General features: G+C 37.8%; 1 protein-coding gene across 9 annotated transcripts in view; it reads left to right on the forward strand.

Annotated features, from left to right (window-relative positions):
* Positions 1–10,634, forward strand: part of DYNC1I1 (dynein cytoplasmic 1 intermediate chain 1) — a 276,554-nt gene extending 265,920 nt beyond the window's left edge. For all 9 annotated transcript variants that reach the window (XM_081102249.1, XM_081102252.1, XM_081102256.1 and 6 more), the window contains one exon: positions 9,685–10,634. In XM_081102249.1, the coding sequence (XP_080958375.1) occupies positions 9,685–9,795 (111 nt within the window). In that variant the 3' untranslated portion in view covers positions 9,796–10,634. The remainder of the gene's footprint in view (positions 1–9,684) is intronic.
* The last annotated feature ends 12,818 nt before the right edge of the window (positions 10,635–23,452 follow it).

The following is a 23,452-nucleotide window of genomic DNA, read 5'->3' on the forward strand; positions in this document are numbered from 1 at the left end:
GTAACATTAGTTTATGAAAATAGATTTAGAGGATTAATATCTTTTCAAGGCACTTTTTTTTCTTAATTGATAAGAAAATACTTATGACTTTTATGTATTATGGAGTAGTTGATTCAATGAAAAGAAAACCCTAATATTTAATTTTATGAAAACCAAATTAGTATGTGTGTAGTAATTTGCAATAGTCAATGAACTTCATATATTTCCATTTTGGTGGCAAGTGGCCTATGAACATAAACCTTCAGAAACAAGTGCCAGTTTGTATAATTAATCATCTTTTATGATTCTTCTGTGGTTTCAAACTGTCATCTTCAATAGCAGTTTGGATTTTAAAGCAGTCACTAATTATAGTGTTAATTTTTTTTTTTTTATGGCTGACAAAATTGTGTTTAGTTTTAGAATTCCAAAACTGCTAAATTTTATCTTGAAAAATTACTGCTTAGAACAGTAGCCTCAAATCACAGCTTGGATCAGCCGAGCATGAAGTGGCTCCAGTCATCTGTGAGTCGATGAACACTAACCTGAATAGAAATGGAGAGTTACGGGTTTCTTCCATGAGTGTGTGTGCTCTTATTGGTATATCCAAAATATAATAAGAAATCAAATATCTGCTTAGGCATGCGTATGTGTAATATTTATATACCATATAGGTTGGACTTGCAAAATGTGGAAGTGAATGAACCGTTACATTCTAATTTCAAGGAAGGTCTGCACAAAGTTTTGAGACTGTCAGGTACCAGGACATCTTTTACATTTGAAAACATGAATTATTTATCATTTCAGTAAACTCAACGCTGAACATTATAGAAGAAATTTTGCACTATTTTCTGGCTGGCAAATGAAACTGATCTGTGCTTCATTCCCTAAGATCCGTCTCCTCACAGTCAGCCAACAGTTTTTCAACATGTAGATGAAATCTTTTATGTTTATTTGTCTTAGCGTTAAGGAGTCTTAGATAACAAGTGAACATCTTCTGGGGTCCTAAAAAAAACAGCCAACCCGTTGACTTAGAGCAGTGGTTCTCAACCTTCTGGCCCTTTAAATTCAGTTCCTCATGTTGTGACCCAACCATAAAATTATTTTCATTGCTGCTTCATAACTGTAATGTTGCTACTGTTATGAATCGTAATGTAAATATCTGATATGCAGGATGGTTTTAGGCCACCCCTGTGAAAGGGTCGTTCGACCGCCAAAGGGGTCGCGACCCACAGGCTGGGAACCGCTGACTTAGAGGGACAAAATCACTTTGGCAGACTTCCTTGGGTTAATCGCATTCCTCAGTAGAGTTTCTAATCTTTAGAGATTAGAAACATACACAGACACATACACAAAGGAGATACTTACAATTGTCTGTTTCAGTACCCCATCCTGGTCTAGCACAGGGCCTGGCTCCTACGAGTAACAGGCAGTCAATAAATAGTTGGGTGATTGAAAGTTTTACATGCGAAAGTTGAAGGTCAAGGGGAAGCTTAGTTGTGTGAAGCATTCAGAATACAGCGTCCACACTGGCTATAGATTAATGGACAGGAAAAAATAATCCCTTTAACTATATTTGCACAGAAAGGGTATATAGAAAATACATTCAGAAAAGCATGTTTTTCCTCCCCATTGCTGTCCCAGCCCCCCTCCCCCCTCCTGTGCTTGTAAAAGTGAGCAATTGGCCACTAGTGTAATGAAAGCCTAACAGTTGATTCAAATAGTTATCAAACCACTGGAAAAATGCTTGCTTTTCATTGTGCTTTTTTTGGACACTATAGATATGGTAAATCATGAGCTACATTATAAAAATACCTCTTTTATGCCCAAACATTCAGTAGGAGGGAATGACTTTCTTTTATTACCTTGGTAAATGTTTTTAAGGTGTTTATCAATAAGCCTTCTCTTTGTCAAAACTGCTTAGGTGCAGTGGTTGCTAGGAATTTACTATAAAACCTATAGTTAATAAATATCAGGAAGAGGAGGGATCTATGTTTAGTCAGCTAATATGACAGATCGGGCTTGAGTAGCACATGCTTTCTCATTTTCCTGTCATTCCTTGGTCTTTTCTGTTATGGAAAAAGAGTGGTAATTGAAGTTTAAAAAGTTTATTTTCCATTATTGCCCATCAGCCAATGTTGTTAGCATTTTTCCCATCTTTTGGACAGAGAAATAGATTGTTACAAATAATAGAAAAAAATAATGCTTAAGAGATTTCTGAAGAAAGGAGGGTGATAAGATTTTATACAAATGTGAACAAGGTCGTCTTTAAAGCTTAGTGAATTGACTCTTTCTTCTCCAGCTGTGTGATTTATTTTTTTCCTTCAGAGGTAAAAACTTCTGAATTTTTGTCATGCTTCCTATAACGCTAAATTTTAACGTGAAGAATATTTTTAGGGGTTTGTTGTTGTGTTTTTGAGTATAGTGTTTAAAAATCAAGTATTTCCTTTGATGTTTGCTGGCTTATTGAAAGTGATATAGACCCATATTTGTTACTATTTACTTTTGACCTTTATGTCCTACCTTTATTTCTTTCCTTAATTGGGTGGTAATGGATTTTTTAAAAGTGTTGTTCTAACAAACATGCTATAAAAGTTAACCACTCATTTAAAAATACAAGGAAGGGATCCTAGGCACAGAGATCGCAAGCTTCATGGGTGGATGAGGACTCCCTTAGATGGTATCTTCAGATAAAAGAAGTTCTTTCTTAACCAAATATAGTCAGATAGCATCAGACTACCATAGGTTAGCTTGCTGCTGAATTTCGCAGAAATTTTAACCCACTGACTGGTTCATAGCAGATGCTACAGAATGGAGATTAATGTAACTTCTACTTTCTGGAGTCCTCTAAGCTGCTATAAATGCTTAGTTACCACACAGTGTATCTTTTTGTGGTAGAACACTGTAGTGTATTTGCGCCCTCTGTGTACTGCATTCTGGCTTGGCATTTTGGTCCGTGGTTTCATCCATTGTTACCAGTGATGCTAGACTCTCCAAGAGTTAAATACAGTGGAGCTGTATTTATGTGAAGCGAGCATGCTTGGTCGTTCCAGCGGCTGTTTCATTGCGTATTACCTCCCACTTTGCTTCCATCTGTGTGTGTGGCAAAGGGAATTGCCCTAAAAAGTATAGGCTTCCTCCGAACACAAACGTGTGTTTGTATACCAGTCACTCCACAATCTCCTGAATCGGGGTGCCATTAATAATTGTACTTTTAAAAAAAGCCTTTAGAGCTTAAAGGGGTTTAGCAGTGGTTCTGTGGAAGCCCACATTCGCTTCCTTGGTTTCTGTAAATGCACTAACCAAACCAAACAGAAAAATCAATGTGTATTAAAGTGAAAAGGTAATTTGTAAGCTATCTTTTTAACAGAAGACTTTAATATTTAGGTTACTGCAGGAGATGAACTGTTGTGTATCTTTTCAGAATCCATGGTTAACATAATCGCCCCAGACATTTTTTTTAATGACTCCATGTAATTGAAAGATTACAAAGATGCTGATGAACCACACACCCATGGAATATTTATCCTGAAGCCTAGAGTCCTACTCACTTTAATTTGTTTGCCATGTGTAATTTATCCAAGAAACCAAACAGAAATTATGGAATATTTTTTCTGTCTTAATTATAAAAAAATATTTTTTTAATTAACCTACTCTTGTACTAAGCAATGCCTGAGACACATATTTTTAACCTTAAGAAAATACAGCATTGGGCTGGTAGGAGCGAGTGCAGATAAGACGGCTATTTAAAATCAGTTGCTAGGTACTATAAACCCTTTAAAATTACTAACAAATGAGGGAGGCTTGACTGAGGACTGTTCAGAATGGTTAGCCGGGCGCTTATAAAAGGGGACACATGAATGATATTTGTGTGTGTAACCCTGGTTATAAAAAGTCATTTGATTTTTATAACAGCAGGTCCGGTGGTTACAAGGCCTTCCGACTTGAGCTAAAAATGTAGAAGCCCACTGCAGAAAGTGCTGTAACAAGGAAATAGCTAGCTAAAGCTGTGTTAGTCCTATTTTAAAAATAAAAAAAAATACGTGTGTGTGTACATCTGTGCATATTTACAGAGAATAGTGGCTTTAAGTTTGATTTTTGAAATAAGCAATGAAAAGTACTCTGACAGAATTTGTCTTGTGAACGGAATGAACCTCTTCCCCAGGCCGAGCTCCTGGAACTTAACTATTATTAAAAGTGTGACTATTTAGGAAATGATTTAGGTGGGTTTTAAAGGAATCAAATGTGATAGAATATAAAGAATACTTCTAAAAATATAGCTCTATATAGGTGAAAAGTAGAAAATAAAAGAATAACAAGAGGGAAGGAAGCAAAAACAAAAGGAAAAAGAACAAAATGGAGGAGAGGGAAATAAGCATTAAGAAGGAAAACCAGCATCATTTATTCAGGGTTTATACTGTGCCAAGGACTGTGCTACGCTCTTTTTTTTTTTTTTTTTTTTTTTTTGGTCATGCTTACTATTCACAACAGTCCTAGGAGCTGGGTCTCAAAAGTCTTTTTTCACAAATGAAGTTGGAGATCAGAGATGTTAAAACACATTTCCTAAGGTCACACAGCAAATGAGTGGCAGCTGGGACAGAACACATGATCTGCCTCCGTTCTCCAAATCGAGTTATTCTGCAGCCTGTGCCTCCCTTGACATGCACCAGAAGCTCAGGCAAGACACCCCATGCTTAGCTGATGAGCTGTTTAGGGACAGGGTGGGGCAGGGTCCAGAGGAACCTTCCAGGCCACTCAGAGGGGAGAGGACAGATCCATGATACAGCCTCAGAAGTTGTGAGGCAGAGAGGGACTAAAATGTTCTATTTTCATGATTTCTCTACAAGTTTTGCACTTTTGCATTTTATTAAGATCACCTTTCATCTCCCAAGAATCTTAGAACATTCAAAATAATCTTTAGAATCTCTTAGCAGGTGATTCAAAACACACATGACCTGCCTGCCTGCCCTTCCGGCCCGGTATGCTGGCATTTCTTAAAAGGGTGAGGCTTCTGATTGCGCCACACGACCAGAACAACGTGGGAAAGTTCTGTTGTCCTTAGCAAATCCTTCAGCATCCTGTACTTCTGTTTCCTGCCTGTTAGAAAGGGGTCCGTGCCCTGTTCCTTAAAGTCCTCCCATCGCAAATAGCAGAATTACTTCTGAAAGGACACAAAAACCAAACCACATAAATGTTATGGAATTGATAACGTTCACTTACATATCATTTTTAAGAACCTGTTCAATCTGAGTCATGGTTTAGAGAAAAAGAGTGTATGACTATTCTGTGTTGAACTCATGGCATTTTCTCCCCTTAGATTACCGTTCTCATCCTCTCCACATCTCTGTTGATAAATGGGTTGGACATCATCATCCCATTTTACAATTCAGGCAATGAGAGGTTAAGTGCCTAGCCATTGCCAGTAACCAAGATGAGAGCAGGACTTAAGTCGCCTGTTCAAAGCTGAGGTTCATTTTACCTCCTCCTTAGGCCAAATTGCTACCTCAGAAACTACCTTTTTGGTCTTGGCTATAAAAATAGGGTCATATCATATCTATAAAAGGTGGTCACTCTTAGAGCTAAGATTTTCTTATCTCAGGCATCAGAGGCCTGAGTGTTTTTGGCATAAATGTGCTTTATACATTTAGCAAAATTTTAGAAAACAGTCACCTAACGGGCTGGGAGTGAACCAGCCATATCTGAAGCAGAGGGAAAATCTGAGTCATCCTGACCTAGGATGTGGGCTTCGGCCAATGAATCTGAAGGAGGAAAACATTTCCAGACCCACTCTGACTCGGTACAATACTGGACAATCTTTATGAGTTCTTTCTCATGGTATGACTATGGGCTATTTTCTTCATTGTGCTTCCAGTAGACTTTTTAAATGATTTAAATTAATCATCACCATTAGACACTTGTGAATATTTTTCCTATCACAAATACAAATTCTTTGAAAATTATTTTAAACTATTATTTTTAGGAGAAAAGGCCATAGCAATGCTCTAGATTTAGCTTTTAATGCCTTGATAGAAACTTGAAGATGCTAAAGCCATGTCATTACCATGCCATTCGTTTCCTGCTACTTGCTTGACACATAACACATACCAGGAAATGTTGCAATTGTCATGGTAGGGGTAAATTTTAACCGCTTCATATTTTGAATGTCATTAAGTTTAAAAAAAAAATCCTATGCCGGTATTCACACATTTTGACCTCAGAAAACATGATACATTAATTTTTATCTGTATTTCATAGTCGTCATATGGCAAAATGATTCGCTGCTGTATCTTCAGTTCTTGGCATAGTGCCTGACAGAGAGTTGGTGCTCATTCCATGCTGATGGAATGACGTTGCATACTGGTTAGAAGGATATGGGGCCGAGTTTTTCTTTAACTAAAAAACATGAACAAATATTTTTCTTACTTAATGATTGAAGTCTTATTAGATTAAAAGTCACCTAAAGAAAGTCCCAGATGCATTGATGCTGGTGAGACTCCTTTCTAGCAATTTCTAATCAGAGAGGACCAGGCAAGAAGAGCCAGGCACCGCCAAGGGTAAGAAGGACGTTGCTGTCCGGACAGAGTCTGTTCCAGCCAGAGCTGTAAAATGTACAGGGGTCTTGTTTGGTAGGACACCTGTTTGGTCTTCCACACAAGGAACTCAAATGCCCAAAATTATTACTTTGGGTGTGGAAACAGCCTGTGAGTACGAATTCACACATTCAAGCTAAGATTATACTTAAAATGCTTCCTGATGGTGATACTTAATTCTAAAAATGGGGCCGTCTACAGTTCACCTTCTAAATCTAACATTACAATCATCTTGGGTTATTTTTATAGTCAACTAGATGAAAACATATAATAGGATAAGGTAGGTCAATTTAAGTCTCTGGAAGCATCTGTGTTTCCATTGTGTTCAACTCTAGAATTTTTGTGTGAACTGAAGCAAACTAGCATTTCTGTGTTTTTTATGATCTTCTGGAGAGGAAATATTTGAAAGAACAGAGTTTTGAAAAAACAAACTTCTAATATTTTCCCAAACTAAGTGAAACTTTCACAAATCAAAAGGAGGACAGGATATGTTAGAATACTATGAAACCTTTTATGAGGGATAACCTGTATCTTTAAGGACAAGTATTAGTATAATAGTACTACTATTTCCACCCCCATGGAGAAGGTCAAATGTAGTTCCATTGTAGGGTATTTTCGTTTGTTTATGAGAAACATTTAAATTTAATAAAATTTATTTTTGAAAAGTTAGATGTGCAACTCTATAGTTCATAAGTGATACTCAATTCTGTCCCCAACTGTATCTGGGCTCATATCCTAACCTTACTGTTTCATAATTTTTATTAGTGTCATTTCTTAACAGTCTTGCCATTACTACCACATGAAACTGTGTAAACATATTTACCTATTGTCTCAATTTAGTATATAGTTTCTAGATGTTGATATCAATAAAACATTACATATGGCGTCATATGTTAACTTAAATTTGTACGAATATACCAATAATCCAGTGTTATGTTTAGGAGCCAAACTCCCAGAGCATATTGATCTTTATGAACAATATACTCCTTATATGAAAAAAAAGTTATAAATACATTATCATGATTAGATTTTGTCTCTTCTTGGGCTTTTGGTGTGTGGTTCTTTCGGAAGACTTGGTCAAGAGTTGGAAGAGAGAAAAGAAATGGACCTAGTATCTCATATAAATATGATACCAACCCTATCCTGCTTTTGTTTTTTGTTAGCTTTTTTGTATCATTTGTTGTATGGGCTTCATATCTCCAGTGAAATATTTTCTAAAATTGAAGAGAAAAATGAAGAATAACAGAACCTAGGAAAAGAGCTCAAAGTGAAAAAACGGACTGAGCAAAGGAGTGACAGTGTCATTCAATACTACTGTGAACTTACGTCATTGCCTAAACACAAATTTGGGTTCATTTTAATAACTAGGGAAGTATTTAACCATTCAAAAACACATTCATATGACTAAATGAGAATTCTTATCAGTATACCATTTCTCAAAATAAGTAGGATTTACTCCCCCAACCTGTATATTATTTCCAGAATTAAACTCTTGAAACATTTAACCTTAGTACTAGAACATTAATTGAAGGACATACTTTGTCGAATGGTGATCCACTCTCCAGTAAGTTGTCTTGGACAGATAGTATCTGAGACTCTCATCCCCTCTAATAAAAGTTTAAAGTTCTAATTGTTTGGTTCTATATAGTGGGTAGTTTTTCAGCTGTGGAAGTGATCTCTAAGCTTAGATTTATTTGCTGCCTCATTTATAGTTTAAAGTAATGTATATTTATTAGAATGAACATGTTATTAATGTTTATAGAAAATGTGGATAGCACTAGTGCATATAGCACTAGTGCCTATAGAGATGGATTATACCATTTTATAGAGTAATCCTCCAAGAAAATGGCTCTACACTCTAAATCAATTTTATTCTATCTGAAAACCATTGAGATGTCTACTTGACCCTGCTTCTCAGTTTCAAATAATTCTCTTTTCTATTCCAATCACTTGTCTGGTTTCTTTAAGCAATTCATTTTTGGATGTTATGCAGAAAAATTGTTATCCTTTAAATCAGCTAACGAAAATTTCTGCATGCAATTCATATTGGGTGGGGGTAATTTTCTCTTCACTAAATTGTGCACAGAATAAGATATTCTTTGGGAAATTTTTTAAGTCCCATTTTTAGTGAATGAGTATAGCATACTAGCTAAGGCTGTAAATACTAGAACCAGACGATCTTGGCTTTGATATTGCTAGCTTTGCAAGCTTGGTAGGGTGATTTTTTTCTGTTCCTCGATTCCTTCTGTAAAATGCAACCCTAATATTACCCGAAATAGGATTGTTGTGAGGAATGAGTTAATACATATGAAGTACCGTGAACAGAATTTTTGGTAAATTTTAGCTACTATTGCTATTATTCATAGGTATCATATAAGATCTTGCTGGAAAAGCCAAAGCATTATTTCATAGTAGTAAGATTTCTTTGTATTTGTAGCTAGACTTTTGTCATGTATATTGGCACATTAACAATACTTTCATTTTTTAAGAATATATTTTCATTTATTTCAGAGAGGAAGGGGAGAGAGAGAAACACTGATGAGAGAGAATCATTGATTGGCTGCCTCCTGCATGCCCCCTACTGAGGATTGAGCCCAAAAACCCAGGCATGTGCCCTGACCAGGAATCAAACTGTGACCTCCTGGTTCGCAGGTCTACGATCAACCACTGAGCTACGCTGGCTTGGCATTGACACTTTTAAAAGAAGGATCCATAGCATTGACTTAGAAAGACAGTGCCACCGTTATTTCAAAATCCTAGTTAATATGGCGGTTTTTATTTGTTGTTTCCACTCTAAGTCTGGTTTGCTTATGAATTTTCCATCACTGAAGGTGCTTTAACATGGCTGTTACACGTAATAGTATAGTTCACACAACTTGTTAAAGTTTTTTAAATTCCATGAGTGATCTTGCTTCTGAGAGTGACAGTGCGCCCTTACAGTACCGGTTTCAGAGCAACCCTTCAGGGAATCTAACTGATTCAAGGAAGAAGAATGAAGATCTGGTTTCCTTTACCTTCCGAGGGAAACACCAGCTTCAGGAGCAGCAGTCATGCTGGCTTCAAGGCTTTTAGGTATAAGGACATCTCGTTCACCATTTCCCATTCATTTGCTTTGCAGCTTGCAGTGCCCCACAACGATGAATGGACCCGATTTGCCAGGACCCTCGTGGAGATCCGTGCTAACAGAGCTGACAGCGAGGAGGAAGGCGCCGTGGAGCTGTCTGCCTAGTGGAAGTGAGCCACCCCACCCCAGCCCCACCTCCGCCTTCCAGAGCTCAGCCTCTACAGTCATCCATCCCATCGTGACCTGTGTCCATTCAGTATCAGTGTTGCCATGACATTTGGGTGCCATATTGTGCCAGCTTTGCTCTAAATGTATCTCACCCTGGCTCCACTAACCTGAAATTCACCAGAGCATTTTTATCTTTATATTTCTGCCTCAGAAATAAGGGCGGGGGCTGGGGGGGGGGGGGCTTTATGGGTTTAGTTGTTGCCTTTTAACTACTTAGTAGCTGTATTTAATAGCTGGAAACCTCGGGTTAAATTTGTGCTTACATGCACTTCTGGCATAGTCCTATTAAATCCATATGAAGCCAGATATGATTAGGTGCAGATGTGGTGTGCTCCATGCTATGGTACAGGGCCAAAGACTTGCGATGTGGTGTTTTACATGGTGACTCACATTGTGAATGGATTTACTAGAAGAACGTTGCTGCTCCTTATTTATTGTGGTGTGCTGCATGGAACATATTTATTTGAAAGCATTAAAATAAACGATCCTAGAGCATGTGCGTAATGAGAGGACTGTATTGTCTCCACTGCTGTTGAGGTTACATTAAGTTCCAAATAACAATTACAGTATGCCGGTTCCACTGAGGACATGAAATCTTTAGAGGTTTGTTGCAGTGAACAGAATGAATTTTAATGCCTATTATTTCTAGGTACTTGAACAATATTTCAAATGTAGTTGACTATTGATACTTGTCGTTCAAGCTAATCCAGTCTGACAAAAAGTCTGTGGTTCCTGAATATGACACCGGTATTGCCAATAAAATGTTCCAAACCAGGTCTGAGCCAGCATGGAGAAATCCTTCGCTTGGGGGGGAAAAGCCTGATTAGAATTCTGCTGTGACAAGGGAGTGGGGGAGATGTGATAGGGCTCTGGGAAAGATTGATAATGAATTACAGGCAGCCAACCTGGCTGGACCCAAACCAAGACTGGCCTCATTTTTATGAGGGAATGTGGGTGGTTTGTTGGAAAGCTCTCCCTTATCTCTTCACCAGAGCAACTCTTGCCCAAAAGAGTAAGAAAAACCAGTTAAGATGCACACGTACTAAATGTGCTACACATTTCATTATTTTTCATTTTTATTCACACCAGAAAAATATGTTTAAGGCTATTGGACTAGGAAATATGTCTATAAACAACTTTAATGAAATTTTTTTTTTTCAAAAAGCCATTTCATGCCTAGAGAGAATTAAAATAAATAGTGGTTGAGTCATGAAAAACATTTGAAATCAGCTTTTCAGGAAGAGAATTTCCATGGTCCTTTGTTGGTAGGGATTCCTTAAATTATGAGATTTAAAACATTTCTTAAATAATATAATTTTCTCCAAGTGCCCCATCCCATATAGATATTGGAATTCTTTGTAAACAGAAAATAAAAATTTAAAGATTATATGTGAATGTCTTAAATAGGTTTAAAAGCAATTTAATAAAAAGCACTGGGCGGGGGGCGGGGGGGGATTTTTTTTCAAGCATACACTAAAGGACTGAGAACACATCAGTGACCCAAGAGTTGCTATTTTAGACCAAACGCTACATGATTCAATGAGTGAAGAGTGAAAGTGCAAAGGCCAGAGACACTAGTAGTAATGACAAGAGTTTATACATGTTCATGGATTGGAGTGTCCATGGTGGGAAAAGATGTGGTATGGAACTTACGGTAAGCCCCAGTAGGGAAATGACAACAGTGGCCCATGGAGAAGGGAGAAGGCCTTGCCACCTCAAGCAAAGAATTACCTGACTTTTCAGAAAGAGCTTCTGGCATGTTACTGGGTCCTAATAGAAACACAACTTTTCACCATGGGATATAAAGATTTCAGACATCCAAACAGCCCATTATAAGTTGAGTCCTGTCAGCCAAGTTGGACAAAAATCCCTTGTTAGATGGAAATGGTGTATCCAGATCTATAGCTGAGTAGGACCACAAGGCACGAGTAAGCTGCATGAACAAGGAGCTCAATGGAATTTCACCAACACCCCTTTCCTGTGCCCATGTGGTCACATGTGTAGAGGGGGTTCTGTTTGGTCAGCTGAAGAAAAAGGAAAAGATCAGAGCTTAGTTGGCCTCTGGGTTGGTTCAGTTTGTGGGTGAAAATTGAAGATGGGTGACAACTATATTATCAAGGGTGACCTTGAGAGATAATAAAGAGGGAAGAACTTTCCAATAGACCAGGGGTGGGCAAACTTTTTGACTCGAGGGCCACAATGGGTTCTTAAACTGGACCGGAGGGCCGGAATAAAAGCATGGATGGAGTGTTTGTGTGAACTAATACAAATTCAAAGTAAACATCATTACATAAAAGGGTACGGTCTTTTTTTTTTTTTTTTTTTTAGTTTTATTGATTTCAAACAGGCCGGATCCAGCCCGCGGACTGTAGTTTTCCCACGGCTGCAATAGACAGAGCTGTGAGTTGTCTACTTAATCATCTACTCTATGTAGAAGGAGAAGTAAGTGCATATAGATATTACCACCCTAACCCAAGCCATCACCATCTTTCTCATGAGTTCTTAGAATAACCTCTTAATTTATCTCCCTGATTCGACCTTTAACCTATCTCTTCAGACTCTTTACAATATAGCCACTTGAATGAAGATGCTATTACAGCACTGAACTCCTCAGCTCAAAACACATCAAATGGCTTTGGGAGTAAAACTCAAAGTCCTTATGGTGGCTCATGGGAACTATATGATTTGACTCTCTCTCTCTCTGATCTTATATCCTTCTAGTGGCCCAGTGCACGAATTTGTGCACATTCAAAGGAAATTAATTAGAAGAAATATTTTAATATCACTATTTTCCCTTTCTGTATAATAGAAGTGTCAACTAAATTCATGATTGACAATGACAGATTGAAACACGTGCGCGAATGCCGCCAGCGAGAGCTTTATATATATATATAGGTAAACTTGCTTAATTAGACCTGCCTGCTGATTTAGCTAAAATTTTCCAGCCCAGTGAAGCACCCCAACTTCTCTTTCAGGTAATTGTCAGCAACACAGCAAGCAGCAAGTATCAACATGAAGCAGATTATTATTGTAGATCACGTAGGGAGAACAAAGGGTAAAATATTTAACTGCATCAGTGTTTGACTATATGCTGTGCAGTGAGAAAACCTGAAGTCATTTTGAAGGTACACCATTTCTTACTTCTTTTCAGTCAGGTCAAGTTTCTAAGCTTTCTAAATCTCCATTTTCTGGCTAATGAAAAGAAAATAGGATTCCATCAAGTCTCCTATCTCCCTACTCCAGGACTTCTGTGAGGATCAAATGAGATGAGGTACGGGAAAAGGCTTCACAGACATTTGGTTAAAGTGTAAAATGTTTCCACCTGGCTATAAAGCAAGTTGGGTTCCTGGGCTGAAAAAACTCCAAGGAGGCTAGTTGTTAGGGAGAGGAAGCCAGGAATTGCTATGTGACATCATTACCCAGTGTCCACAGTCACCGTTTCAGGGCTGGGCTGGGCTGTGGGCCGCATCTTGTGCCATGGGATCTTGGCAGCATTAGCTACGATTTGGTGAGGTATCGCTCAGGGGTGGTGGTGGGGCCTGTGTCCCAATTGGAGGAAGCCAAATATTGCTTTGTCAGCACCAAGTCCGCGGTGCTGTTTCTCTGTAAATGGCCAGTGTGTGCCATGGCAGTCCTGCATTGAGCATCTTCCCCCACTAGTGGTCATTGCGCCTCATAGCAACCAGTCAGACAGTCGGACACTTAGCATATTAGCCTTTTATATATATAGATTACTCTAATCTTTACTAATCCACTTCAAGTACTCCAATCACACTCTTCCTCTGACACACCAGCATATCTGATTATAGGGCTTTTGTATTAATGATTTCTTCTTTCCAGAATGCCATGAGCACTGAGTTTATAAAACCTCATGCACATATATTGAAATTCCACCCTTTAATTAGGGTCATTCTTCTGATTGATTGATTTTTCAACTAAGTTATTTTGTTGTAATTGTTAATTCTCACCTGAGGATATTTTTTCCCATTGATTTTTTTTTAGAGAGAGTGGAAGGGAGGGAGGGCTGGGGGGAGAGAGAGAGAAACATTAATGTGAGAGAGACACATCAATTCATTGCCTCCCAAATGTGCCCAGGCTGGGCCTGGAGTTGAAACTGCAACCCAAGTACGTGCCCTTGGCTGGGAATCAAACCCAGACCCTTTAGTGAGTGGGCCAATGCTGTAACCACTTAGCACACCAGCCAGGGCTCAACTAACTTTTTATCTGTGGAAGTAAATGTCCCTAAAGGCCTAACATCATTGTCAATATGAATAAGTCATAGTTGAAAACAGCAACAGCAGCTGGAGATAAGCTAAATGCATTTGATGTTGCCTGTTAGAGAAAGCACTGAAAAAGAAAAAGGATTAATAATAGAATAAAAATGAGGAAAAGTATGTTTCTGTAGTTTTATTGAGGTATAATTTACATACAATAAAATGCACTTATAAGTGCATTTGTTAGTTTAACAAGTTTTAATAATTATGTACACTCAGGTAGCCACCAGACAAAGCAAGATACAGAACATTTTAATAAGCACAGAAAATTTTTTCATGACTCTTTCTAACAATCATTTTGATTTTTGTCAACATAGATTAGTTTTGCCTGTGCTGTTCTTAAACTTCATATAAGGAAAATCATATAGCAAGTCTTATTTTATGCCTGGATTATTTTGCTCAATATAATTTTTTTGACATTTATTCATGTGCTAAAATGTTTCAGTAATAAATTACTTTTTATTGCTGACCAGTATCCCATTTTAGGGTTATACTGCAATCTGTTTATTCATTCACCAGTTGATGAACATCAGTGTTATTTATAGTTTTAGGCTTTTTTTGTATAATATTGCTATGAATATTCTTACACATTTATTTTTGTAGGCATATGTTTTCTTAGATAAATACTGATTAGAATATTTGAGTCATATGGTAGTTCTGTTTCACTTTAGAAGAAACTTCAATAGAGTTCTGCAACCTGGTAGTACCATTTTACATTTCCCTCAAGAAAGCAGTGGAGTGCCAGTTTCTCCACAGCTTCTCCAATGGCTGGGATTATTGGTCTTTTTTTTTCTTTAATTTTAGAGATAGATAGATAGATAGATAGATAGATAGATAGATAGATAGATGATAGATAGATATTGATTTGTCATTCCACTTATTTATGCATTCACTGGTTGCTGCTTGTATGTGCCCTGACTGGGAATCAAACCTGCAACCTTGGCATATCAGGCCAGGGTCTGGTCTTTTCAATTTTGGTCATTTTGGTAAGTATGAGACAATATCTAGCTGTGGTTTTAGTTTGCATGTATTTGATGACTAGTGATTTTAAGCACCTTTTCAAGTGCCTATAGGCCATTCTTACAGGTCTGTCTTATCTTCTGTGAAATAGCTGATCAGATATTTTGGCCAGTTTTTAAAATTGGGTTTTCTTTTATTATTAATTTAAAGAAGTTATTTACTTATTCTAGCTATAATCTCTTTATCAGATATAAGTGTTGCAAGTATTTTTTCTCCAGCCTATAGCTTGGAATTTCATTTCCTTACTAAAATATTTTGAATGGGGAAATTTTGTTGTTGTTGAAGTCCAATTAACCCATATTTATCTTTTATGCTTAGTATCTTATGGTTCTTTCTCATAAAACTTTCCCTGCCATAGATCACAAAGATACTGCCTTATGTTTTCTTCTGAACATTTTATTGTTTTAATTTACACATTTAGGGTTATGATGGATCTTAAATTAATTTTTGTGTATAGAATAACTAGCCAAAACTGATTTTTAAAAAAATCTTTGGATATTTAGCTGTTTTGGCAATATTTTCTGAAAGGTTATTTTCTTTTGAACCATTAAATTTAATTAGCATACTTGGTAAAAAAAAGTCAATTGACAGTATACCTATAAGTATATTCATAAACCACTACTTGATGTCATTAAGCAATTTGTATACCTTTTCATTTATGGAGCCTTGTTTAATTTATCTCACTAATGTTTTTAGTGTACAGGTAAAATGTACCTGTAAAATGGCTTTTTAAAAGATTTATTCCTAGATATTTCAGTTATTTTTTTATTTTTTAAATGTTTTTGCTTGTTTTCAGAAATAAAACTTATTTTTGTATATTTTGCAACCTTGCTAAATACACTTATTTCTAGTAGATTGATTTTTTTTCTACTTGGTGCTTCTTGAATATGCACGTTAATGATTTCCATCAAGTTTAGAAGTTTTTCAGCCATTGTTTCTTCAAGTATTCTTTCTCTGTCTCCTCTCCTCTGGAACTCCCATTATCTGTATGTTGACATGCCTGATGATGCCCACAGGTCTGTGTTCAATTTTCTCCCTTGTTTATTCTTTCTGTTCTTTCAACTGCATAATTTAGACGTTTGCTTATTCTTTCTTCTGCCTTTTCAAATCTGCTATTGAGCTCTTTTAGTGAAAATTTCATTTGAGTTATTATGCTTTTCAACTCCAAAATTTCTATTTGGCTTAAAATTTTTTTTTCTAACTATTGATAATCTCTGGTGAGACATCATTCTCATACTTCTCTTTAGTTCTTATGAGATTTTTAAAAAGTCATTGAGTACATTTTTAATAGCTGATTTAAAGTCTTGCTCTAGTATACTCAGTATATTCAGTGTCTAAGATTTCTTCAGGCAGAGTTTCCAATAATTTTTTCCCCGTGTATATGTCATACTTTGTTGTTTCTTGGCATTTATACATTTTTTGTTGTTGAAAACTAGGTATTGTAATAAACCCAGTAACTGTAATATTAATAGGAATCCCCTTAAATGCCCGGGACCAAGAAATTCTTCCAGTCTTTGCCAAAGGGCTCATGTGTGTGTTCAGGTGTACTTTCACCACTCAGCCAGGCAATTTGCAACTGCATTAGCCTCTACTTCCTGTTTACTCAGAGCCTCAAGGTCAGCAGGAGTTGAGAGCTTAAGGTCTTTTCAGGTCTTTCCTGAACATGTGCACAGTTCTGGGTATGTGTGTGTGTGTTCTCCCAGAATACCAGGAATTTGCCAGAGTAATTCAAAGTCCTTACAGACATCTCATTTCCTAGCTGGTGCTTTCACATGTATGGTTAGTCCATTGTTTGCTCTGTTATTTATTACCTCAGCAGCAACTAAGTTATGGTATCGACAAATGTCTCCCAGGAAGCAGTTAGCGCTAAGCCAGTTCCAGGAGTTAGGTAAAGATAGGTCTACCAGGGAGGTACCAGACAGTTCAGAATAAATGATTAGAATTCTTTGTGAATGAGGTAGTTTCTGCTTCCTGCAGTATCAGGTATGTGAGCTGTTATATTCAGAGCTACTGCTGGACTAGAGAGGAGGTTTGGGACTAGGGTAAATTAAAATGTTACAACGTTCACTATTCTTTCTGAGGATCAGCATTTGTCTTCAGCTAGTGTTCCCCTGGTTGCTATAAATCTTTGATTAGTTCTCAGAGTTCAAGAAGAAGAGTTGCTTTTGACAGTTTGGCCTGTTTTTTGTTTTATTGCTTTTAAAGAGAGGCAGAATTTGGAGTTACTTATTGTTGCATTTTGGCTGATAGCATTCTCACCCTTTTACTTTTAATCTGTGTTTTATATTTGAGGTGGTTTTTGTAAACAGCTTAAACCTAACAGTTTCTGCCTTTTAATTAGAGGGTTTAGTCCATGTACAGTTAATGCAATTTTTAGCATAGTTGAAAGTTCTTTTGTATTGTTTTTTTTTTTTTTATCCCATTCATTCTTTGTTCTTCTGTTCATCCTCTCTTGCCTTCTTTTTGATGGATCAAGTGATTTTTAGTATTACATTACATTTCATCTGTTGACTTCCATTATTTTTAGTGGTTTCACAGTAAGATGGTATGCATTTTTAATTATAAATTACCTTTAAATGATGTTATATCACTTCCCCCACACACAAAAAAAAGTGGGTAACAATACATTTACTTTTGTCAGTCCTTTGCTCCCTTATTCTCATGTATTTTTCTTCCATATTTGCTATAAATTCCACAACACACTGTTATTATTTCTGCTTCAGTGAGAAGTCTGTGAGGATTAAAATATTTATAAAATAAAGGTAAGTTTTAAAAGTTTTTAGAAACACCCTTATGTTTTTCTTTTCTGGTTCTCTTCATTTCTTTCTGGAGATATGGGCTTTCCATCTAGTGCCAACTCTGTTCAGCCAACAAAATTCTTATGGCATATCAGGTAGTGAGATTCTGCAAGAGAATAATTTCCTCAGTTTTGTATGTCTAAATATGTCTTTATTTTGCCTTCATTATGAAGCATATATTTTTTGGATGTAGAGTTCTAGTTAGAGTTTTTTCTTCTTTAAGCATATGTTCTAAAATCACGTCTTATCTAAAATATCTTTGCTTAATCCAAGGTCAAAAAGATTTTTAAAAATGTTTTCATATGAAATATTTATAGTTTTAACTCAGATTTACTTATATAATCCATTTTGAGTTAATTTTGTGTATGAAGTGGTGAGTTGAGATTAGTTTATTCATGTACATCTCTAATTTTCTAGCACCATTTTAGAAAAGACTGTTGTTTCCTTTTTGAAATATTATGACATCCCGGTTGAAAATCAATCCTATATAATAAAAGCCTAATATGCTAAGTGTCCAGTCGCCCAGTTAGCCATTCAACCAATCAAAGCATAATATGCTGATGATATGCTAAGGCCGCTCAACCGCTCACTATGATGTGCACTGACCACCAGGGGGCTGACACTCTGACGGGTAGGTTAGCTTGCTACTGGGTCTGGCCGATTGGGACTGAACAAGACAGATGGGCCAGACATGCCCTGTAGCCCTCCTGCAGTCCCTCCCCAACTGGCCAACCTCCCACATCCCTCCCTGGCCCCAATTGTGCACCGGTGGGGTCCCTCGGCCTGGCCTGCGCCCTCTCGCAATCTGGGCTGAGGGCCCCCGCCCCGGCCAGTGCAAGAATTTCATGCACCGGGCCTCTAGTTGACTATATATATGTTGGCCTATTTCTGAATTCTATTTTGGTCCATTTTGCCTTGAATAATAGTAACTTTATTTTTTAATGTTATTTTTGGTGGATTACCTAAAAAATTTATTTTCAGATATTGTTGGTAGTATAAAGAAATATAGTAGAATTTTATGTATTGACTTGTTATCCTGCTAAATCCATGTATAACTTTTAGTAATTATTCTGCAGATTTCTTAGAATTTTCCACATAGATAATTAATTCATGTGCAATTAGAGATTGTTTTACTTCTTTTTCCTCAATATTTATGTGTTTGTTTGTTTTCCCTATTGCACTGGCTAGGACATCGAGTATTTCACATAAGTATGATATTAGCTATAAGTTTTTTTTTAATAATGCCCTGTATCTGAGTAAGTTTCTTTTTATTCCTGGTTTGTGAGACTATTTTATTAGATTTTTACTTTGTGGGTTGTGGTATTTTCTTATGTTGCTGTAAGTAGTATAAAATTGTGTACTGACAATCAGTGGGTCCTTGTGAGGTCTGCTTTTTAAGTTTTGTAAAGGCAGAAAAGCCTTTATCATACGAGACTAATTTAGCTCCCTTTGTAATACAGCGTTTTTCTGAAGATTCTACCTGGTGTTCTATGTATTATGAAGGGCTTTCTACACTTGCTGGGGAAAACATAAACCACTTCTCCTCTGAGCTCCAGGATTTTTCTGCTTCCTCCTTTCCAATGGTTCTTTCCCAACTCTTGTATAGTTTCCTCTCACAAATGCATAGGGCAGTACACGAAGATTGGGGAACTCTCTGCAAAACTCCAGAGCTCTCTCTCAGAACAGCTCCCTCCTGTTGGTACTTTGTCTTACAAATTCTAGCTTTCTTGTCCTCCCTGACTTCTGATCTGCATGTCTTCAGTTTGGGGATTCTTACAGGCCTTGTTTGGGTTCCCCTCCCCTGCACAGGGACTGGGAACTGCCTCTAAGCAGTAAGCTGGTGCACTAGGAGGTCTCATCTTGTTTTTTGTCAGAGTCTGCCTCATGCTCTAACTATGAGGCCAGAGGCAGAAACCTCTCCAAAGTATAATTTTTAAGGCACAAGAAATCAGCGTTCAGTGTCGATAAAGGCCAAAGCATTTACTTAATATTTACTTCAGGGTGTTGATGATACATTGCTATGATTATTTTGAAATTTAGTTTTAAACATCCTTAATAAAAGATAGCAGTTATCCCTTACATCCAACTTCTGTCAAGTGCTATTACAATATTTAATAATTTAGCCTGGTGTGGTGTTAGAAGGCTAACTTTTTAAGGCAGATGAAGCCACCTTCTAAAATAAATAAAAGGAAAGAATGCCATGCTTACCTTCAAGTACCAAAATGAGACAGAACTGACGGCTTCTCTACAGTCACCCTCACACAGGCAAACTGGTAAAGAAAGAAAGAAATTGCTTACTTTGTAAGTAGGGTCTCAAGGAACTGCCTTGGGGGTCCCAGGTCAAGTGTGAACTGCCTCTTTGCTTAGGAAGAACAAGATGCATACACAACACAGCTAGGCGGGACAAAGGCTGAGGCTGAACGTGTGCAGAAATCTCCACTCTCCACAGGAATAAAATTCAACAGACACCAGCAGTCACTGCACTTCTGTCAGGAGAAAAAAAAAGAATGCCTGTTTCCATGTTCCTCATCCCCCAGTTTCTATTTTTCTGATCTTACTCTAACAGAGTCTGAGCCTTTTATGACAATAGACTGAGCCCACACGAAGGGCTTATCACCAAAGGCAGCCTTTACATGGCACGGCTAATTGTCAGGAGACATAAGTTCTCCAATCGATGGGGCATATCTCTCTACTGAGAACTTATGTAGCTAAATTCTGCTTCAAAACAGAAATGCACACTTTGAAATGCATCACGCTTTTGAAAAGTAGAATAAGACATTTTAATACATAGGTTCCAGGGTGTCCCCCCAAAATGTAAATAAACTTTAACAGCTTGATAGTTCAATTTTGAAAATGCAATGTATTTTAATAAACACTGCCTTTATAATTATTCAGTGTGTACAGACATTTTTTGGGACACCCTATATCTAAAGAAAATGCTGTAACTGTTTGGTGTGGGTCAGTCAGTAATCTGCTTTCATTTATATAAGAAGAGGGGAGAAGGCAGCAAAAGGCTGTGGTAGATAGCCTCTCACTTAACGTTGGGGATAGCAAGAAACTCAGGAACAGAGTAAGACTTTTCCGCCATTAGTGGTGACGGAGATTTTATGTCTAAAAGTAATTCCAGCAAAGCTCACATTCTGTAAACTGTCTCCATTCCCTCCAGACACACTTGGAGGTCAAGTACCCATAGATATTTACTTTTAACTTGGTTTTCCATTTCCAGCTTCTGTTGAAGCACGACATTTTCTAGTTATAGCAGAGATTTTTTAAGATTTAGTTCAGTTCGTGTCATATCACATTGCACTGTAACAGTGTGTAAATGTACCTCTGCTTTTTCCACATTACCTTCCAATTTTAAACCCGTGGGGCAAATGCTTTGAGTTTACCTTAATACTTTCTTTACTGACTTAAATAGGCTGTAAAACAGTTTAAGATGAACCTCAAAAGGCTTGTCAGGATTCCCTTGATCCTCAGGCTCTGGGATTCTCTGAGATAAATGCACTAATTATGGAAAATAATCAGAGACCACCCTTCCCTTCTACTCCGAGCTAGGAATGATCCATCTGATACAGAGACCTGGAGGCAATGAGACATTCAGGGCATAGACTATCATAAGGACCTTCTGTACTGAGCATTGTTGCGAAACCTCCATAGGAAAAGAAGAAGTCTTCGGCTGCCATCAGACCTGGATTCAAATCCTTACACTCTCATTTACTGGCGTAGAGACCAGGAGCAGGATACGTAATCTCTCTGAGTCTTGGCTTTCTCATTTGTAGCACAGGGAAAATAGTACTGCGGGTCCTTGAATAACGTTGTTTCGTTCAACATCATTTCATTGTCACGTGGATAAAATGCCATAGGAACTTACCTCTTGTTTTTAGTCAATTAGCCTATGGTAAAACTGGTTTCATTATATGTCATTTTGCTTAAAGTCATAGAACCTATCAGTGACATTAGGCGAGGACTTATTTTGCCTACTTTAAGGGTTTGGGGATTTAATGAGATGATACCTGGCATCTCTCTCATATTTAATGAGTTCTGACTGGCCAAGAACTCCAGGGTGGGGGCAGAATTACTTGCCCCTCTCTCATTTGAAAGCAGCCCACTAAGAGACCAGGTTAATAGCAAAGGAAGGGAGTGGGAGGTGATGACAGATAAGGAAGAGTGTTTTAATTAGTCTTTTTTCACTAATCTGTATTTCCCTTTCCCCACCACATGGGACAGACCAAAGTGTGCTTGCACAAGTCTGTTCCGAGAGCTTGTGTCCATTCAAAAATCATTGTAAGAACTGCTGCACTGCAAAATGATTCATCCTCCAACGGGGCAGGCAGAGCAGCGGTGGGCACGGGCCCCGGTGCCAGACCCGTGTGCAGGGGAGCACCTGGGACCCGGGAGAAGCAGCCTCGGACAGGCACAATTAGTGGGTCTTTAGACTTTCCTTCTAAAGTTATTCCCGGGGACTTGTGTTTTGCCTTAAGCAAAACCCCCTTAACAGCCAGGACTCTACAAACAAACATTATTTTATTAGGTTACCCCAGCAGATGAAAGCAGCGAGTTCCATTTGGACTCTTTTGGAGTCAATTAATGCATTAGCTAAAGACAAACCCTCCTGAAAAGAGCTCCCATCTTCCGCAGCTTCTTAAGGAAGCTGGCCACTGCTCCTGAGGGCACATAAATGACAGGCAGTGCGAGGGACGGAGCGGGGGAGCTGTCAATAATACGATTCATGGATGAGGACAATGGGTTCGTAGCTTAGCCCTAATGTGACACTGATCTCAAAGGATATACATTTTTCGAGCCTTTACTTTTAACCATGATCAGGAAATTTAAATATCATATCGTTTATATGACAGTTCCTGATTCAACGTAACCAACTATAAAACCAATTTTAAATAGCTGTCGTTGCTTTCATAAGAGCTGTATGTATGTATGACTTTAAAAGTAAGTGAACAATACGTAAGACTGCGATTGTTTTCAGTTATGGTTTTAACTCAGCAGCAGAAACAGCCCGTAAAACAGTAGGAAAATAAGAGAGATTGCAGAATGCTTCTTGAAAAAAATATTCTCAAAGCTCCCATCCTCCCATCCATCCCTCCATCCTTCAAAATAATAACCATGAGCCCACAAAGCTCCAGGTGCTCTAGAATTAGCATGAAAGACAGTCACGGCCCTCATGGAGCCCAAGCTGGGCTTTCAATCTAAAGATCGCCCCTGTTTTAAAAGATACAGTAGCCCTGCTTTCAGCTGCCTCAGACTTTCACGATGAAGCAGTGAGCCCCCGTGGTCTTCATCACATCGAAGGTAGAACTCTTTGGTGAGGGTTGGGTGATTCCCAAAGGGTAAAACAAAAGGCACGCGCCTCTGTGGGCAGTACCACTGGTGGAAAGAACATTTCGCTGTTCTTACCAGGGAACGTGTCTTTTAAAAATCTTTGGAAAAATCCACATCCTGAAAGCATTTGATTCCCCTGAATTTAAAATGAGATTTTGCTCAGTGGCA

This window comes from Myotis nattereri, assembly GCF_964212035.1.
Source record: "Myotis nattereri genome assembly, chromosome: 11".
NCBI lineage: Eukaryota > Metazoa > Chordata > Mammalia > Chiroptera > Vespertilionidae > Myotis > Myotis nattereri.